Raw genomic sequence first — 19,000 nt, 5'->3', positions numbered from 1 at the left:
TTGCTTAATAAGAGTCTATTGATGCACCTGTACGTACGTCAACCTAAGAAACATAATAAAAAATCAACATCAAAATATGTCAGTTTAAGCTAGAGATATCAGTTCCTTTGCATGAGCGATGGAAGGTGGCTGAACTACAGCAGCCTTTGTCAGCCCATGAGACATCCCAAAAAAAAGGTATAGATCATACAATTCCAAAACAAATAGCTAAATTATCAATGGTATGACCATCTTAAAGTAATTCCATATGTTATCTTAGCACCCCCTCCCCCCAACAGTTTTGACTTTTAGAGATTAACTGCCTTGCTCAAGGGCAGAACGGCAGATTTTTCCACCTTGCCAGCTCAGGGATTCAAACCAGCAGCAATTCAATTACTGGCCCAACACGCTTAACCACAAAGCAACCTGCCGCACCAGATGATCAGCATACGAAGTGTAAAAAATATGGTTGTACTTGTATGATTAAATGCTGTTCGAAATATCTTTTGAATTATATTAAAATGCCATGTCTCTTTATCAGCTAAAATAACACAGGAGACTGCTGAGGGGAGTACAGCTCATAATAATGTCTGGAATGGAGTAAATGGATTGATGTCAAACACATTGAAACCATGTGTTTGATGTGTTCAATACCATTCCATCAATTCCGTTCCAGCCATTGCTATGAGTCTGTCATCCCCAATTAAGGTGTCATCCCCACTGGTCGTCTGTTTACAATATCGTCCTCAAATTTAAATTGCCATTAAATCTGGAGAGAAACATATCTGCTTTCTTATGCGTTAAGGAGCTATACATTTGTATGCTGAAAATATTGTTGTACTATTAGATAAAACTTAAATATACCATTTTCGAAATGTACTTGAAATATTCTGAAGACCTCCAAGAGAAGGTAAAATGTATTTTGAGTGAACATCAATAGAATAGTATGTTAAACCTAAAACACATGCTATGAACGTAATCATAACAGATGTATTTGTAAATATTGGAACGTTGTGCAACCTACTATATGTGAATATCACAAGAATATTCTTGCAACATACCAGACAACTCCCATAACTTAATTAAATGTTCTGGGAACCTCAAAAGAACTTAGACCAGGTGTTCTGTCAACATTCTTACAACATTATAGAAATGTCCTGTGCAACCTAACTTAAACAGTTTATGAATGTTTTGTGCAGACTGATGTAAACATTATCTGAATGTCAGCCCAACTGGACAGTTTTTGTGCTTTGGCTAAACGTTTGTGTCCCCACAATGTTCCCACCAGACTGTTCCCACAACCTAATGAAACATTCTGGGAACCTTTAAAGAACAGACAAAATGTGTACTGGGAACATTCTTCTAACATCCGGTAAATGTTTTGCAGCCTAAAATAACATTTTTACAATCTTCCGCACCACTGGACAGTTTTTACGTTTTGGAAACATAGATTTTGTTATGTCCCTAAAATGTTCCCACGAGATGTCGTGGAAATTCTAATCAATAATGAGGAGAGACAAGGTCAATCACCAATCAGGATATGACTTTATTCAAAACTTATTAATAAGGAAAGCATAGAGCAATTGCTTCTATAATGATGAGGCTGGTCGGCTCAACACTTCCAAGTGTTGTGACGAGTAGCTCTGACATATGAAGAATACAAATATATTTTATAGAAAAGATACACCCTTTTAGTCTTCATGACAAACAACAGACGTATGGAATGGGTCACAAGGTGAAACTTGATATATGAGAAAGGGGTATCCCGCAGCAGATAGCATTTGCTATGAAGACTGTTCTTATTTTTCAGTCTGGCCCCTAAGATGAGGCTCCTATCTTGTTCCTGGTACTTCATAGCACAGAAACACCAATTCATTATATGGCATAAATCAGTTGTCAACTCCAGATACACCCATCTCAAGTAAAACCCCTTCTTGATCACACGCATGGACAAGCTCACTGAGAGAAGTGAGCCTCTAGGTCATATACTACCCCAGGATAGGTGCAACATCAGAGATGACATACAATGGTTTCCCCCAAGGCCGAAGGAGGGAGTGACTGGCGCACAGACATTGTGGAGACAAGTAATTGGTTCTCCATTGATCGCGCCATCCCTTCACATGGTTTAGAATAGGTAAAGACACATTCACATATGAAGACAATGTTCACTCCTGTCCTCCTCTCTTTCTGATACTCTGCATAGCACAAGAGACATGTGAAAGGCAAGCCTGACCTCTCCCCTCTCTGGGCCCCAGGTGACTGAGCCCCAGCTGAGGGACGAAGTGCAACTGCCAACACCAGAGTCCAAAGGGATACATTCTAATAACAATCATATCATATAAGCATATTATATAGATAAGGCATCTAAATTATCTATGTTACCTAACTAGTTATGATTCTTGCGCCACACAGACTGTTCCCGCACCTAATGAAACATTCTGGGAACCTTTAAAGAACAGATTAAATGTGTTCTAGGAATGTTCTTGTAACATCAGGCAAATGTTTTATACAACATTCTATAATTATTAGCAGGCTGGACAGTCTTTGTGTTATGTGAACCTAACAAATGTTCTGAGAACAATTTTGGTTTGCTGGGTAGACTCTATTTCACAACATCTGAGGTTTTTGTGTTGTACCCGCCATCGGTTGAGACACAACATGCTCTTGAATACAGGGTGGGTGTCATTTCAATCATAGAAATATAATTCATAGATTGGACCTATCCCTTCAGACCACTGCAATTTAGCTAATACACCATTAAAATTTTAATTGAATTACAATTTTTACTTCTAATTATTACCACAAAGATGACCGCCAGTCCGTCCATCCACCGTCGAATGTCAACTTAAATGGTCATGTCTATTCTAGTATCTGTATTTCTACGATTTCAATAGGTTTCATATGGTGGATTGACAGTGTAATTTAAAACAACATATATTCCCATTCAAGTCAACATTCTCTGATGTGTGGACCTCCAACCATCTTTTTGGTATCATTTGAAATGTTTTATTCATATTTTATCACATTTATCAGCCAAAACATGATTGTATTCATGAGCAAGTTGTGTCTCAACCTATGGTGGGCACAACACAAAAACATTAGATTATGTAAAATAGGGTCTAAGCTACAACATGTGCAAATATGAAACAAATCGGAGTTTGTGTTTTTTGATAATTGAGGCTAGAGGGAGAAAAAATATATATATTATAAAACATATTGTTTTTGAAATTATAAAATAGTTTGACAACCCTGTATGTAAGCTTCTAAATTATATACATCTCAACTGTTTATCTTTTCCTGTGATGAAGACATGGCTGTTACAGTAGGTCCAAAAAGTCACTTTCTGAACACTTCTCCAATAGGCGAATATGGATGGGAGGTTTCTTTCAATTCAAAAGTGGTTCTGTCAGAAAGTGATTGAATTCAAATGGATATACCCTATTATTTGTCAGGTTTGACTATCAGACATAACTTCTGTTTCACTGGTATTGTTCTACAAAGTAGGACGGAAGGACTGACACATGCCATCAAAAACGATCATTAGGAATTCCATGTTAGTATGTTACATCTGAATCTATTGTTAATATCAAATACCTTGATATTTCAGACTGCCCTAGGAGGAAACCAATTCTGCATTGTCAATCATCTGTCGTCTGGTGTTTGTTCATGTACGTACTGTATGTGTGTTCAGTCTGCCTGGGTTACAGCGGCAGATGCCACAGACAGAACTCAAGAACGCAATCAAACCGACGGTTTAAGAAAAAATGATTTGCTCAGTATGTCTGATGAGGAAGTGCATAACTCTCACAACCCCTCAATCACATCTATTTCTACAAGGAGCTTGTTCTTATACCCTTCTTTCCATTAGAATCTGACTCATAATGACTCCACTCCTCATGGCCATTATCATTAACTGTTTCTTGGCTGCTTGAAGGAGGAAGAAGAAGGAATCTGATTCATTAATATGATAGGTCATGCAAATTAGTTTCTTGGTAAACAGATTAGTGTGACTCAGACAATACCTGGGATCTAATCAACAAGCACATAGCGCGTGACCTTCTCACCTCATTTAACACCTGATTTACTGATCAAAAGGCACATCTCAATAGGTGGTCCAGGTACAGTATGTCATGACATAGCACAAGTGGGCCTTTCCTCTATTTGTTCTCTATTGCTCCTCTATTGTTCCTCAAGCAAGTGGGGAGGCCGATGACATCACAAGTTCCCATCAGATCAAATCCTTGAATGCCCTACTCCTTGAAGTTTGCAGTTGTGACTAAAAAACAATATAGGACGTCTTTAAACGCAATTTATTATTGAGCCGACATCTACAGCATTTACAGTGAATGTGATCTCTGCCAACGTTAGGAAAATTAACTTTAAAAGGTGCATTGTAGGGAGGCAATAACGCATGTTTTAGACCATTTCGGTCACACATGTTGCGTGTTGTCTATAACTATGGGCAGGTCATCGCTCTAGGAAAGTGATCCAGACTTTGGTAACGCCAGTATAGGGATCACTCCGACAAAGGCATTGATTTGCAGTATAAGTAGCTAATTAGGTCTTTATTGGGTATTATTAGCCATTCATTAGGCATAAATGGCTGGTAATACAAATTAGCTACTTATATACACACTTCATATACGCAAATAAGTTCGTAATATGTGATCCCTATTTTGAAGTGTTGACAACACTTTCCTTGAACCATCCCTCATATGGGCTAGGCTGCATGTCAATGCCATGTCATAGAAGTCTGTTATGAAAGTCACAATTATAGGACTGAGGAGTATTTAGTCTATAAAAACGGAAAGAGGAATGTAATTGAGTTAAATTAAAAACTTGAGTGGAGGGACACTGCAGTCCTGACAGAGTCTAGTTGTGTGTTCCACAGCTGTGGTGTACTGTTGTCCAGCGAAAAGCCTGAAAGTTCTGTCTCATGGTTTTGAGTTTAGATTAGTTTGCAGGGGGCTGCTGCAGGCAGATGGAGATGGAGCTTGAGGACAGGCTACAGTGGGAGGGTAGGGTAACTACAAGCCCAACCCTAAGCTGGGGATTTTCATACTGGTAAAAGGGCCCGAGTTATTCATTATTTAACATGTTACAGAAGTAGTACATTACTTATGCATTAGAGTCTTCGTTTGTACTTTTCAGTGTGGAACGTTCCATTATTTAAGTAGAGAAGCACGGAAAAAGGCCTATCGATGGCTCGCAATGTTTTAAAGATCATCCTCTCACCCCTATCTCAATTAAACCTCAAATGGAAAGTTACCCAAAACCCCTACAGTAACTTAGTTGCAAAGTTTTGTAGTGCTTTTTCACACATTATAAGTGCCTCCAAATTTAGGCTCAGAACCAGAGTTTTTGATTTAAATGAGAGATGATTTTTTTACATTTGCGATGCATGCAGCGGTCTTTGGAACAACAGGATTATTCCTGAGGGTCCGCTGTGCTGTCCAAACTCATGGTCGGCATCTGTTTGGGGTTAGACACTCTTTTGCAAGGACGAATCTGTAAAGTTTAAGCCTTTGGGGTGGGGTTTCTACCAAGCCACATATGGAATTGTTTTAAGATGGCCATGCCATGGATCATTTAGCTATTTTATTTAGAATTGTAGGACCCTTTTAGGTATAAAAATATTTATTCATAAAATGTTGAATTTGGTCTTTATTACTACAGCCCATAGAAACACATTGAATAACACTTTCATAAATGGCAAAAAAGACAGTCACAAAATAAATCTTAAGGAATAGGGTTTTGAAGTGTTTGTCCTATATCTAGGAGATATAAGAATGTAAAGGACATATTTTTAAACATATTTAACCCCTTGTTTTGTTGTTAAAAATCTGCCTCCATACTTCCATTCATTTGTATGGGTTACCTTCAGACTAGTCCTGTGAATCATGTGTGGATCGTAGAGAACACCATACAAATGAATGGAAGTCATCATGTTCAGAAAGTCTCATATTAGTTTGTAGTCCAAACTGTACAGACGTTACAGACAGAAGTTGGCACATCTGCGTTACTAACTTCAGATGAGTCCTGTGACACTTGTGGAGGTCGTAGAGAAAAACGGAGAACACCTTTGTGTTCGTGAGTCCAAACAGTTCGGACGCTACAGATGTTCTCTTGAGTAGACCGATTTTCGGGATGTCTCATTGTCTGACAAACACCGCTGTAACTCGGCCACCTTCGATCGCAGATGTGGAAGGCCGATATAGGCAGATATCTCTAGCTTAATGATTTTTTTGATGTGGAATAATTATAAAGCTACTTCATTGCCATGCCTGACTCTAAATGACCTCACAACAGGCACACACATGTCCCTCACGCAGACACAGAAACCTGCACAAAAATAAAGAACTTGAAACACTGTGCTATTTATTAACACTTTCTCTGTTTTGAAACAAGCTGCCGCTTTCAAGGTGCGGGACTCTAACCCGGAAGCTTACAAGAAATCCTGCTATGCCCTGCGACGAACCATCAAACAGGCAAAGGGTCAGTACAGGGCTAAGATTGAATCATACTACACCGGCTCTGATGCTCGTCTTATGTGGCAGGGCTTGCAAAATTTTACAGACTATAAAAGGAAGCACAGCCGTGAGCTGCCCAGTGACATGAGCCTACCAGACAATCTAAATCACTTCTATGCTTGCTTCGAGGCAAGCAACACTGAGGCATTCATGAGAGCATCAGCTGTTCCAGACGACTGAGTGATCACGCTCTCCGTAGCTGACGTGAGTAAGACGTTTAAACAGGTCAACATACACAAGACTGCGGGGCCAGATGGATTACCAGGACGCGTGCTCCGGGCATGTGCTGACCAACTGGCAGGTGTCTTCCCTGACATTTTCAACATGTCCCTGATTGAGTCTGTAATACCATGTTTCAAGCAGACCACCATAGTCCATGTGCCCAAGAACACAAAGGCAACCTGCCTAAATGACTACAGACCCGAAGCACTCACGTCCGTAGCCATGAAGTGATTTGAAAGGTTGGTATTTTTATTTATTTTTATTTCACCTTTATTTAACCAGGTAGGCTAGTTGAGAACAAGTTCTCATTTGCAACTGCGACCTGGCCAAGATAAAGCATAGCAGTGTGAACAGACAACACAGAGTTACACATGGAGTAAACAATTAACAAGTCAATAACACAGTAGAAAAAAAGAGAGTCTATATACATTGTGTGCAAAAGGCATGAGGAGGTAGGTGAATAATTACAATTTTGCAGATTAACACTGGAGTGCTAAATGATCAGATGGTCATGTACAGGTAGAGATATTGGTGTGCAAAAGAGCAGACAAGTAAATAAATATAAACAGTATGGGGATGAGGTAGGTAAAATTGGGAGGGCTATTTACCGATAGACTATGTACAGCTGCAGCGATCGGTTAGCTGCTCAGATAGCAGATGTTTGAAGTTAGTGAGGGAGATAAAAGTCTCCAACTTCAGCGATTTTTGCAATTCGTTCCAGTTACAGGCAGCAGAGAACTGGAACGAAAGGCGGCCAAATGAGATGTTGGCTTTAGGGATGATCAGTGAGATAATAATGGCTCTCATCAACACCATTCTCCCAGAAACCCTAGACCCACTCCAATTTCCAAACAGATCCACAGATGATGCAATCTCTATTGCACTCCACATTGCCCTTTCCCACCTGGACAAAAGGAACACCTACGTGAGAATACTGTTCATTGACTACAGCTCAGCGTTCAACACCATAGTACCCTCAAAGCTCATCACTAAGCTAAGGATCCTGGGACTAAACATCTCTGCAACTGGATCCTGGACTTCCTGACGGGCCGCCCCCAGGTGGTAAGGGTAGGTAGCAACACATCTGCCACGCTGATTCTCAACACTGGAGCTCCCTAGGGGTGCGTGCTCAGTCCCCTCCTGTACTTCCTGTTCACCCACGACTGCATGGCCAGGCACGACTCCAACACCATCATTACGTTTGCAGACGACACAACAGTGCCTGATCACCGAAAACGACGAGACAGCCTATAGGGAGGAGGTCAGAGACCTGGCCGGGTGGTGCCAGAATAACAACCAGAATAACAACCTTTCCCTCAACGTAACCAAGACTAAAGAGATGGTTGTGGACAACAGGAAAAGGAGGACCTAGCACGCCCCCATTCTCATCGACGGTACTGTAGTGGAGCAGGTTGAGAGCATCAAGTTCCTTGGTGTCCACATCAACAACAAACTAGAATGGTCCAAAGACACCAAGACAGTCGTGAAGAGGGCACGACAAAGATTTCTTCACTTACCTATTGTTCACCTAATACCTTTTTTTGCACTATTGGTTAGAGCCTGTAAGTAAGCATTTCACTGTAAGGTCCTGTTGTATTTGGCGCACATGACAAATAAACTTTGATTTGATTTAATAGATGCATCATTACAATGACAGCGTAGTGTTATCATTATGGCTGTTCTCAAAAACCATAACAGTGTTAGTGAATATGCCATAAGGCCAAACCAAGTTTTTTGTTTCAGCGCCATTTCCCCCACCAGCCAGTATAGGCCCCGTCAAACGCCCATGACTTACCTTCTGCTTGTTCTTCTTACTGAAGTCAATGGCATGAAGATGCCCACAGGGTTGAATCCTCAGGGTAAAATTTACGGATCAAATCGTGTAGTTGAGGGTAATATCATAACTCTTCCGTAACTCATTAACAGAGCCCTCCTCGAAATCACAATTAAGTTGATCATACTGGTCTATAACGCACACATTGGAGGTCTATGTATGAATTCTATGCTGTCAAAGTAAATTCAAGTCTATGTTCACATTCATGAAGCATTTATATTTAAGCACTTTATGTTAATTAACTGCAATTTGCCTCTGATCTATACAGACTGTACAAAACATGCATTTTCCATGACATAGACTGACCAGGTGAAATCCACTTCAATTAGTGTAGATTAGGAAGAGGAGACAGGTAAAAAAAATGTAGGTGTCTTTGAACAGGGTATGAGGTATGGTATGAGGTGCCAGGAGCACCGGTTTGAGTGTGTCAAGAACTGCAACACTGCTGGGTTTTTCATGCTAAACAGTTTCCCGTCTGTATCAAGAATGGTCCACCACCCAAAGGACTTCCAGCCAACTTGACGTAACTGTGAGAAGCATTGGAGTCAACATGGGCCAGCATCCCTGTGGAATGCTTTTGCCACCTTGTAGTCTATGTCTTGACAAACTGAGGCTGTTCTGAGGACAAAAGTGGGTGCAACTCAGTATTAGGAAGGTGTTCCTAATGTTTTGTACACTCACTGTATAGCACCAACATCTAAGGTCTATGTTATTTCAGTCCCACTTTAAATGATGTGCAGCTTATAAAAATGTCATAAAGCCTTCATAAACACTACATAAATGTGTAACAAATCATCTATAATCGTATGTCATGCTTTATAGAGTTCATAAATGCAGCATAACTGTGTGAGATAACCTCCAATGTCAAATATGACATAACCCACTATGTCAAATATGACATAAACCTGTGCTTTATAAAGGACGCCATAAGCATGGCTTAATAAAGGCCTTGTAAATAAATTGAGGCTTCACTAAGCATTTATAACCCTGTCATGCATCTTTGTAGAGCATTGCAACGCCAGGATATTGGGTTAAATTCCTTGGACCACCCATACATGAAAATGTATTCATGCATGATTGTCATATATTATATTTCACTAAAACTTTTAGAGGATGGCCCTTCCTCTTTACCTCTTCGGTGCATAGTCAATATTGGACCTGGCCTCAACTTCCCAAAAAATGCTGTGCTGCAGGATGACACACACTCTTAAGTGCAGTCACTTAAAAACGTTTTTAGAGCCTTTTAAAATTAGTTTTTATTTCTTGCCTACAAAATCTTTTTTTCTCAGTTTTTCCAGGTTTCAGATTCCCCCTTTTTTCTGGTTACCTGTTTTTTCCAACAAAAAAATTTAAAGCAAAAAGGGGATTTACTGTGTTTACTACAATGCTTAAACCACATCAGGTGATGACTTTTGACATCTGGGAAAAATCTCAGAAACTTAGATTTTTGAATGTAGTTGCCCTTTAATTCAGTGGGCATGCTCTGCACTGTTGTTTGGTTAGCGGTATTCTGTAGTGCAGTAAGCGCACATGTGATATGATTTGGCCAACAATAGAGTGCATGGAATAAATGGCCCGCAACACTATATATACATTCTACTGACCCTACTGAGTATTCCCTACAATACTTTTATACTTTTACTGCGGCAACCAGAATAGTTCTTGCTCTAAGCCGGTATGTATTTCACATACATTGATTCGCATTGGGGACATTTATTTGACATTGGAATATATTTTAAAACCCTAATTTAATACAACAAATATGAACAAATTTGAATCATTGTTAATTTCTAGACAATTATTTTTCATATATCATGAATGGTTATTGTTACAAGTTGGATTTTTTTTCCATTGCATATTTTGAGGTTGGACGTTAGCACGTGGAGGGCACCACTTGGTGTCACCTTGTTAGACTGTATTACATCTGTACTGGTTGGTCATCTTATTCGGGGGAAGGTGTTTCACCTGTGATTGGCCCAGGTGGTATTTAAGAGTGGCTAACCTAGTGCTCCAGTTGTCATGAGATATGTGGAGGGTCAACACCTTTAGTTGGCTCTCCCTATTTAATTTCTAGAAATATGTTCCATTGTCTGATCTTCCCTGTTTTTTGGTCAACTTTTTGGTTTGCTTCCTGTCTAAATTTGGTATGGGTTTTCATTTTGTTGGCCTCTTCTTGAGAAAATTTTGTGGGCACTCATGGTGGGTGTCTTTTAGGTTCCAGTTGTTTGCCAGTCAACCTCCTAAACCCCACCTGTTTCATTTTGGTTGTTGTTAGTGACTCTTTGTTAATTCCCTATTCTGTTTAAGCGACATTATAAAAACATTTTTGTGGGGGAACGTAACATTATTGACCATTTTCTACCATTACGTGGGGGACTTTTGTTCTGCCACTGGACAGCGAAACAACTAGTGTGTTAACCTTTATTTATTGTAATTTAAATTAGTTTGTAGTAAAGTGTTTAGTTGTTGTTAACAACCTCAAACCAAATAAAATTGTATTTGTCACATACACATGGTTAGCAGATGTTAATGCGAGTGCAGCGAAATGCTTGTGCTTCTAGTTCCAACCATGCAGTAATATCTAACAAGTAATCTAACCTAACAATTTCACAACAACTACCTTATACACACAAGTGTAAAGGAATGATTAAGAATATGTACATAAAAATATATGAATGAGTGATGGCCGAACGGCATAGGCAAGATGCAGTAGATGGTATAGAGTACAGTATATACATATGAGATGAGTAATGTAGGGTATGTAGACATTATATAAAGTGGCATTGTTTAAAGTGGCTTGTGATACATTTATTACATACATTTTCCATTATTAAAGTGGCTAGAGTTGAGGAAGTATGTTGGCAGCAGCCATTCAATGTTAGTGATGGCTGTTTAACAGTCTGATGGCCTTGAGATAGAAGCTGTTTTTTAGTCTCTCGGTCCCCGCTTTCATGCACCTGCACTGACCTCGCCTTCTGGATGATAGCGGGGTGAACAGGCAGTGGCTCAAGTTGTTGTTGTCCTTGATGTTATTTTTGGCCTTCCTGTGACATCGGGTGGTGTAGGTGTCCTGGAGGGCAGGTAGTTTGTCCTCGGTGATGCGTTGTGCAGACCTCACTACCCTCTGGAGAGCCTTACGGTTGTGGGCGGAGCAGTTGCCGTACCAGGCGGTGATACAGCCCGACAGGATGCTCTCGATTGTGCATCTGTAAAATGTTGTGAGTGTTTTTGGTGACAAGCCACATTTCTTCAGCCTTGAAGAGGCGCTGCTGTGCCTTCCTCACCATGCTGTCCTTGTGGGTGGACCATTTCAGTTTGTCCGTGATGTGTACGCCGAGGAACTTAAAACTTTCCACCTTCTCGACTACTGTCCCGTCGATGTGGATAGGGGGATGCTCTTTCTGCTGTTTCCTGAAGTCCACAATCATCTCCTTTGTTTTATTGACATTGAGTGTGAGGTTATTTTCCTGACACCACATAATCCTACTCCTTGTAGGCTGTCTCGTTGTTGTTGGTAATCAAGCCTACCACTGTAGTGTCGTCTGCAAACTTGATGATTGAGTTGGAGACGTGCATGGCCAAACAGTCATGGGTGAACAGGGAGTACAGGAGAGGGCTGAGAATGCACCCTTGTGGGGCCCCAGTGTTGAGGATCAGCGGGGTGGAGATGTTGTTACCTACCCTCACCACCTGGGGGCGGCCCGTCAGTAAGTACAGGACCCAGTTGCACAGGACGGGGTCGAGACCCAGGGTCTGGGTGAGTTTGGAGGGTAATATGGTGTTAAATGCTTAACTGTAGTCGATGAACAGCATTCTTACATAGGTATTCCTGTTGTCCAGATGGGTTAGGCCAGTGTGCAGTGTGATTGCGATTGCGTCGTCTGTGGACCTATTGGGACGGTAAGCAAATTGGAGTGGGTCTAGGGTGTCAGGTAGGGTGGAGGTGATATGGTCCTTGACTAGTCACTCAAAGCACTTCATGATGATGGAAAACATCAATCTATCCAACATTCTTAATGTCAGCAGTGCTGTTGTAATTTCCTTCTTAATATGTGTGGGGGAGATCGGGACTGGTGATATTGTATCATTGTTTGTCAAATGTCTCTTATGTTCTCAAACATGAAAACTTACAAATAAAGTATTAACATATTTAGATTACCCAACTTTTCCTGTTTTATACAACCTGGAGCTTGGCGCACGGTTCACGACAACTGGACAGCACAGTTCATTATAGTTCCATCATCAGTAAGGATTCATATATTTATATTACTATTTTTCAACCACTATTGTACACTTTTCTGCCCTACCAATATTTCATGGATTTAAACAACTGAATATGCCAACTTTCAGGATGAATCAAACCTCTTTTCAATTCACCAATAGGCCTATATCTCGTGCGTAAAGGCTCTCCAAACCTGCTTTTTTTATGAAGTGGGTAGATTCAGAAATACTTTCCTAACCATAAATACTCTACAAGATCACAATATTTATTCATCTATTAAAATTAGACAAATATGCATATTTTGATGGCTTTCTTCATGATCCCTAATACTCAGAACCTGTTCTCTCTATATACCCTACTCTAGTCTGTCAAGAAAAGGTACACTGTATTTAAAGGGATGGCTTTAGATAAACGTATAGTGCGCATAAGGGAGCAACACCCAAAGAGTTTGTTAGGCACCTGCATACGGTAAGTCTGAATACCAAATCCTGAGAAGTGCCTAAATTAAAACACAGAACAAAGGAAAATATTTCCCTAAGTCTGAATCAGCCCTCTTACTCAAACTCTGATAATAAAATGTATACCCTAGGTGGTTCATTTTGTCAGAAGCAGAAAGGTTTTTGGCTAATATATACTGTCCTGGTACTGGGTAAAGTTCATGAAGCCATTGACAGTCAACAAGGTCCCCAGGACCAGTGGAAGCAAAATAGCCCCATAACATCAAAGATCCACCACCATATTTTACAGTAGATATGGAGTTATTTCAACGCCAAATCCACCACTGATGTGCGTGGCCAAATAGCTCTATTTTCATGTCATCTGACCAAAGCACCGAAGTTCCAACCCCATACATACATTTTTATTAGTATGAAATAATATAATTTGAGCATACAATATAGCTCAGTATTTGAATTATTTATTTTATACAGTCCTTTTTGCTTACCTTTATCAAGGTTGTCAATCATTTCAGACCCCACTGTATATGGTCGTGGTAAACACAAATAATTCGACCAGTGGTCTTGAGGCATCAGATTTCTTGTTTTAGATGATGACATTTATGTCTGTGATATGCTCACAGAGGTTATGACAGGAACAAAATATGGGGCGGGATTGGGCCGTGAGGGCCCCATCAACCTTCAATGAAACCCATGACTACAGCATGGCAACAGGGACCTGATTGGCTGTGAATGAGAAAATTGTTGACAGACAAATGAGACTCTGCTGAGAGGCGGGTATAGGTGATCAGCTCCCACTGTAGGAATCCAATATCTGCCAGGGTTGCCAGGTCTGCTGGGGTTGCCCTGTCAGTTGCATAACCCCCAAATAACCTTTTGACAGAGATGAATAACTTCATTATGGGATATCTGTCTGAGCTTGTTTCAGCACAGAATGTTATGGATTGTCTTCCATCTTTGTTTTGTTTGCATTTGATCATAACTTGTGTATGAATTAGTGATTAGCAATGCATGCTATCATTTGTTCAATGTGTGTGTGTGTGTGTGTGTCTGCCATTTGCAGTACTCCCTTGCTGGATGATATTTCAGGATTCTGAAACATCACATAGCAGATAATGCTGTGGCATTCAACAACAAGAACACAGGACAAAATACAAGCTACATACAAGTATTTACACACCTTGACTTTTCCACATTTGGTTGTGTTACAAAGTGGGTTTAAAATCGATTTCATTTGACATTTTTGGTCAACTATCCACACAAAATACATGTGGAAGAAATGTTTTAACATTTTTTTTAAAAATACATGAATTTTTATTTTTTAATTAGATAAATACATGTTAGAATCACATTTGGCAGCAATTACAGCTGTGAGACTTTCTGGGTAAGTCTATAAGCTTTCCACACCTGGATTGTGCAACATTTGCCCATTTATTGTTTAAAAAATTCTTCAAGCTCTGTCAAATTGGTTGTTGATCATTGCTAGACAATCATTTTCAGGTCTTGCCACAGATTTTCTGAACAGATTTATGTCAAAACTGTAACTTGGCCACTCAGGAATGTTCACTGTCTTCTTGGTAAGCAACTCCAGTGTAGATCTGTCCCTGTGTTTTAGATCATTGTCCTATGTCATCCATGCTCAAAGGGATATTGAATGTCAGCTTTTTTTTTTAACCATCTACCAATAGATGCCCTTCTTTGCGAGGCATTGGAAAAACTGCCTGGTCTTAGTGGTTGAATCTGTGTTGGAAATGTACTGCTCAACTGAGGGACCTTACTAAACAGGAGTTTGGTGGCACCTTAATTGGGGGAACGGGCTTGTGGTGAAGAGTGGAGTGAGTGGAATGGTATCAATAAATGGTTTCCAGGTGTTTGATGCCATTTCATTTTCTCCATTCCAGACATTATTTATCAGCCGTTCTCCCCTCAGCAGCCTTCTGCTATTCCACAACAAAATGTGGAAAAAGTAAAAGGGGTGTGAATAGTTTCTGATGGCACTGTGTGTGTTTCATTCCTTAGGCACAGAAAGCATTTCCCATCAATAGAGAACATACAGATTTTTGTAAAAAAAAATGTTACTTAAGGTGACTAATTGTTTCTATACAGCATGAAATTATTCAAATCAAATCAAATTTATTTTATATAGCCCTTCGTACATCAGCTGATATCTCAAAGTGCTGTACAGAAACCCAGCCTAAAACCCCAAACAGCAAGCAATGCAGGTGAAGAAGCACGGTGGCTAGGAAAAACTCCCTAGAAAGGCCAAAACCTAGGAAGAAACCTAGAGAGGAACCAGGCTATGTGGGGTGGCCAGTCCTCTTCTGGCTGTGCCGGGTGGAGATTATAACAAAACATGGTCAAGATGTTCAAATGTTCATAAATGACCAGCATGGTCGAATAATAATAAGGCAGAATAGTTGAAACTGGAGCAGCAGCACAGTCAGGTGGACTGGGGACAGCAAGGAGTCATCATGTCAGGTATTCCTGGGGCATGGTCCTAGGGGTCAGGTCCTCCGAGAGAGAGAAAGAAAGAGAGAATTAGAGAGAGCATATGTGGGATGGCCAGTCCTCTTCTGGCTGTGCCGGGTGGAGATTATAACAGAACATGGCCAAGATGTTTCAAATGTTCATAAATGATCAGCATGGTCGAATAATAATAAGGCAGAACAGTTGAAACTGGAGCAGCAGCACAGCCAGGTGGACTGGGGACAGCAAGGAGTCATCATGTCAGGTAGTCCTGGGGCATGGTCCTAGGGCTCAGGTCCTCCGAGAGAGAGAAAGAGAGAAGGAGAGAATTAGAGAACGCACACTTAGATTCACACAGGACACCGAATAGGACAGGAGAAGTACTCCAGATATAACAAACTGACCCTAGCCCCCCGACACATAAACTACTGCAGCATAAATACTGGAGGCTGAGACAGGAGGGGTCAGGAGACACTGTGGCCCACTCCGAGGACACCCCCGGACAGGGCCAAACAGGAAGGATATAACCCCACCCACTTTGCCAAAGCACAGCCCCCACACCACTAGAGGGATATCTTCAACCACCAACTTACCATCCTGAGACAAGGCTGAGTATAGCCCACAAAGACCTCCGCCACGGCACAACTTAAGGGGGGGGGGGGGGCGCCAACCCAGACAGGATGACCACATCAGTGACTCAACCCACTCAGGTGACGCACCTCCTCCAGGGACGGCATGAGAGAGCCCCAGTAAAGCCAGTGACTCAGCCCCTGTAATAGGGTTAGAGGCAGAGAATCCCAGTGGAAAGAGGGGAACCGGCCAGGCAGAGACAGCAAGGGTGGTTCGTTGCTCCAGAGCCTTTCCGTTCACCCTCCCACTCCTGGGCCAGACTACACTCAATCATATGACCCACTGAAGAGATGAGTCTTCAGTAGAGACTTAAAGGTTGAGACCGAGTTTGCGTCTCTGACATGGGTAGGCAGACCGTTCCATAAAAATGGAGCTCTATAGGAGAAAGCCCTGCCTCCAGCTGTTTGCTTAAAAATTCTAGGGACAATTAGGAGGCCTGCGTCTTGTGACCGTAGCGTACGTGTAGGTATGTACGGCAGGACCAAATCAGAGAGATAGATAGGAGCAAGCCCATGTAATGCTTTGTAGGTTAGCAGTAAAACCTTGAAATCAGCCCTTGCTTTGACAGGAAGCCAGTGTAGAGAGGCTAGCACTGGAGTAATATGATCAAATTTTTTGGTTCTAGTCAGGATTCTAGCAGCCGTATTTAGCACTAACTGAAGTTTATTTAGTGCTTTATCCGGGTAGCCGGAAAGTAGAGCATTGCAGTAGTCTAACCTGGAAGTGACAAAAGCATGGATTAATTTTTCTGCATCATTTTTGGACAGAAAGTTCCTGATTTTTGCAATGTTTCGTAGATGGAAAAAAGCTGTCCTTGAAATGGTCTTGATATGTTCTTCAAAAGAGAGATCAGGGTCCAGAGTAACGCCGAGGTCCTTCACAGTTTTATTTGAGACGACTGTACAACCATTAAGAGTAATTGTCAGATTCAACAGAAGATCTCTTTGTTTCTTGGGACCTAGAACAAGCATCTCTGTTTTGTCCGAGTTTAAAAGTAGAAAGTTTGCAGCCATCCACTTCCTTATGTCTGAGACACATTCTTCTAGCAAGGGCAATTTTGGGGCTTCACCATGTTTAATTGAAATGTACAGCTGTGTGTCATCTGCATAGCAGTGAAAGTTAACATTATGTTTTCGAATAACATTATTTGGCTTCATATATGTTGATCACAGGGCAGTCACGCGCTTACGTGTATGAATGGAGTCAGTGCCGTCATGTTACTATTGTTATTTGATTTTCCAGAGACAACGATGTGACAGGGTACTGGACATTCTGTCTTTGCTATGCTCAAGAAAAGCAAGGAAATTGGGATAGAATGGAGACTTTTATTGTCAAAAATTTGGCTACAAAGCCTTATTCAAGGTACAGTTCTGGTTTTGACAGCCATCCCAGCCTTGCATTCAAATGGCAACAAAGGCCTTGCAATTTCTTCTTAGTAGAAAAATCGACAGAGGAATTGTTTCAGAAAGACATGTTTTTTCTTATTTGTCTCTCCTTTCATAGACTCAGAAGTGATCTACAGGAATCGCGATGGCCACGTAATCAAGTTTAACATCCTCACCAATGAGACTGAAATTGTACTGACAAACACAACATTTGTAAGTGAAAACCCTTTACCATCTGAACATGCATGCACACAGACTTACACAAACATATACCCTGCCACTCAAAGTGACATGTTAGCAAACGGATATACCCACTTAAAAATGCTCTCACTCTCTTTTCCTCTTCTTTGTCTTGTAGGTCAATTTCAATGTTGCAAAGTACTCCGTTTCCCCGGACTTGAAATATGTGCTCTTTGCCTATGATGTTAAACAGGTAAACTATATTATCTTTTTACTTTAATGATCTTAATCCCCCCACACTCCCTTTGAATCTCGCTCTCTCTCGCTCTCTCTCTCTCTCTCTTTCTCGCTCTCTCTCGCTCTCTGTCTCTCACACATTCTATAGCGCACTATTAAATATTACAATAAACTCAATCTTAAAGGCATGCATACTACACCAGTGTTTCCCAACTCCTGTCCAATAGCACACATGTTTGTTGTAGCCCCAGAAAACTGATTCAACTCATTGAGGGCTTAATGATTAGTTGGCAAGTTGAATCAGGTGTACTTGTCCCCCAAAAAATGTGTGCTGTTGTGGGTACTAGAGGACTAGGGTGTATTCATTACAGAAACCTTTTACCGTTCAGAACCAAATGGAAGCAAACAGAGCTAAACGAGTTTCTATTGGACAAATTCAGGTAGGTCCGTTTTAGGTTAGTTCCGTTTGCTTCTGTCTAAGAAACGTTTTACAACAGAATTGGCAGTATAAATACACCCCTGTAGTTGGCAAACCTGTGCATGTGCCCTGTGTTGTCCCTTTCTTTTGACGTGTAATGTTATGTTGTATTTCATAGATAGACAAGCTCGGAATTGATTATGAAAGATATGTATAGAGGCTGTCATTTGTTCACCATTTAATTATATGTTCACAGTATATGTTTAGGCACCTACTGTATGAACACAATCTCTGGGCCCTTGGGAAATTGTTTAGTTGAACAAACAGGGCAATACCGGTAGAGTAAAAGCACAGAATAACGTTGTGGCATTTGAACAAGTATGTCCACATCAACTGGTGTAGGTTGAAGTTATTGACAGAGTTTCCCCTGGAAATCTCTGGA

At 40.9% G+C, this 19,000-nt stretch overlaps 1 protein-coding gene across 4 annotated transcripts in view; it reads left to right on the top strand.

Annotated features, from left to right (window-relative positions):
- The window catches only part of LOC110501587 (inactive dipeptidyl peptidase 10), a 304,120-nt gene that overhangs the window by 205,516 nt on the left and 79,604 nt on the right, over positions 1–19,000 (top strand). For all 4 annotated transcript variants that reach the window (XM_021579260.2, XM_036958955.1, XM_021579258.2 and 1 more), the window contains exons 4-5: positions 17,842–17,936; positions 18,082–18,156. In XM_021579260.2, the coding sequence (XP_021434935.1) occupies positions 17,842–17,936; positions 18,082–18,156 (170 nt within the window). The remainder of the gene's footprint in view (positions 1–17,841; positions 17,937–18,081; positions 18,157–19,000) is intronic.

Source organism: Oncorhynchus mykiss, chromosome 22, assembly GCF_013265735.2.
Source record: "Oncorhynchus mykiss isolate Arlee chromosome 22, USDA_OmykA_1.1, whole genome shotgun sequence".
NCBI lineage: Eukaryota > Metazoa > Chordata > Actinopteri > Salmoniformes > Salmonidae > Oncorhynchus > Oncorhynchus mykiss.
The sequence above is the reverse complement of the archived record's forward strand: the minus strand, read 5'-3'. Positions and strand labels throughout refer to the sequence as shown.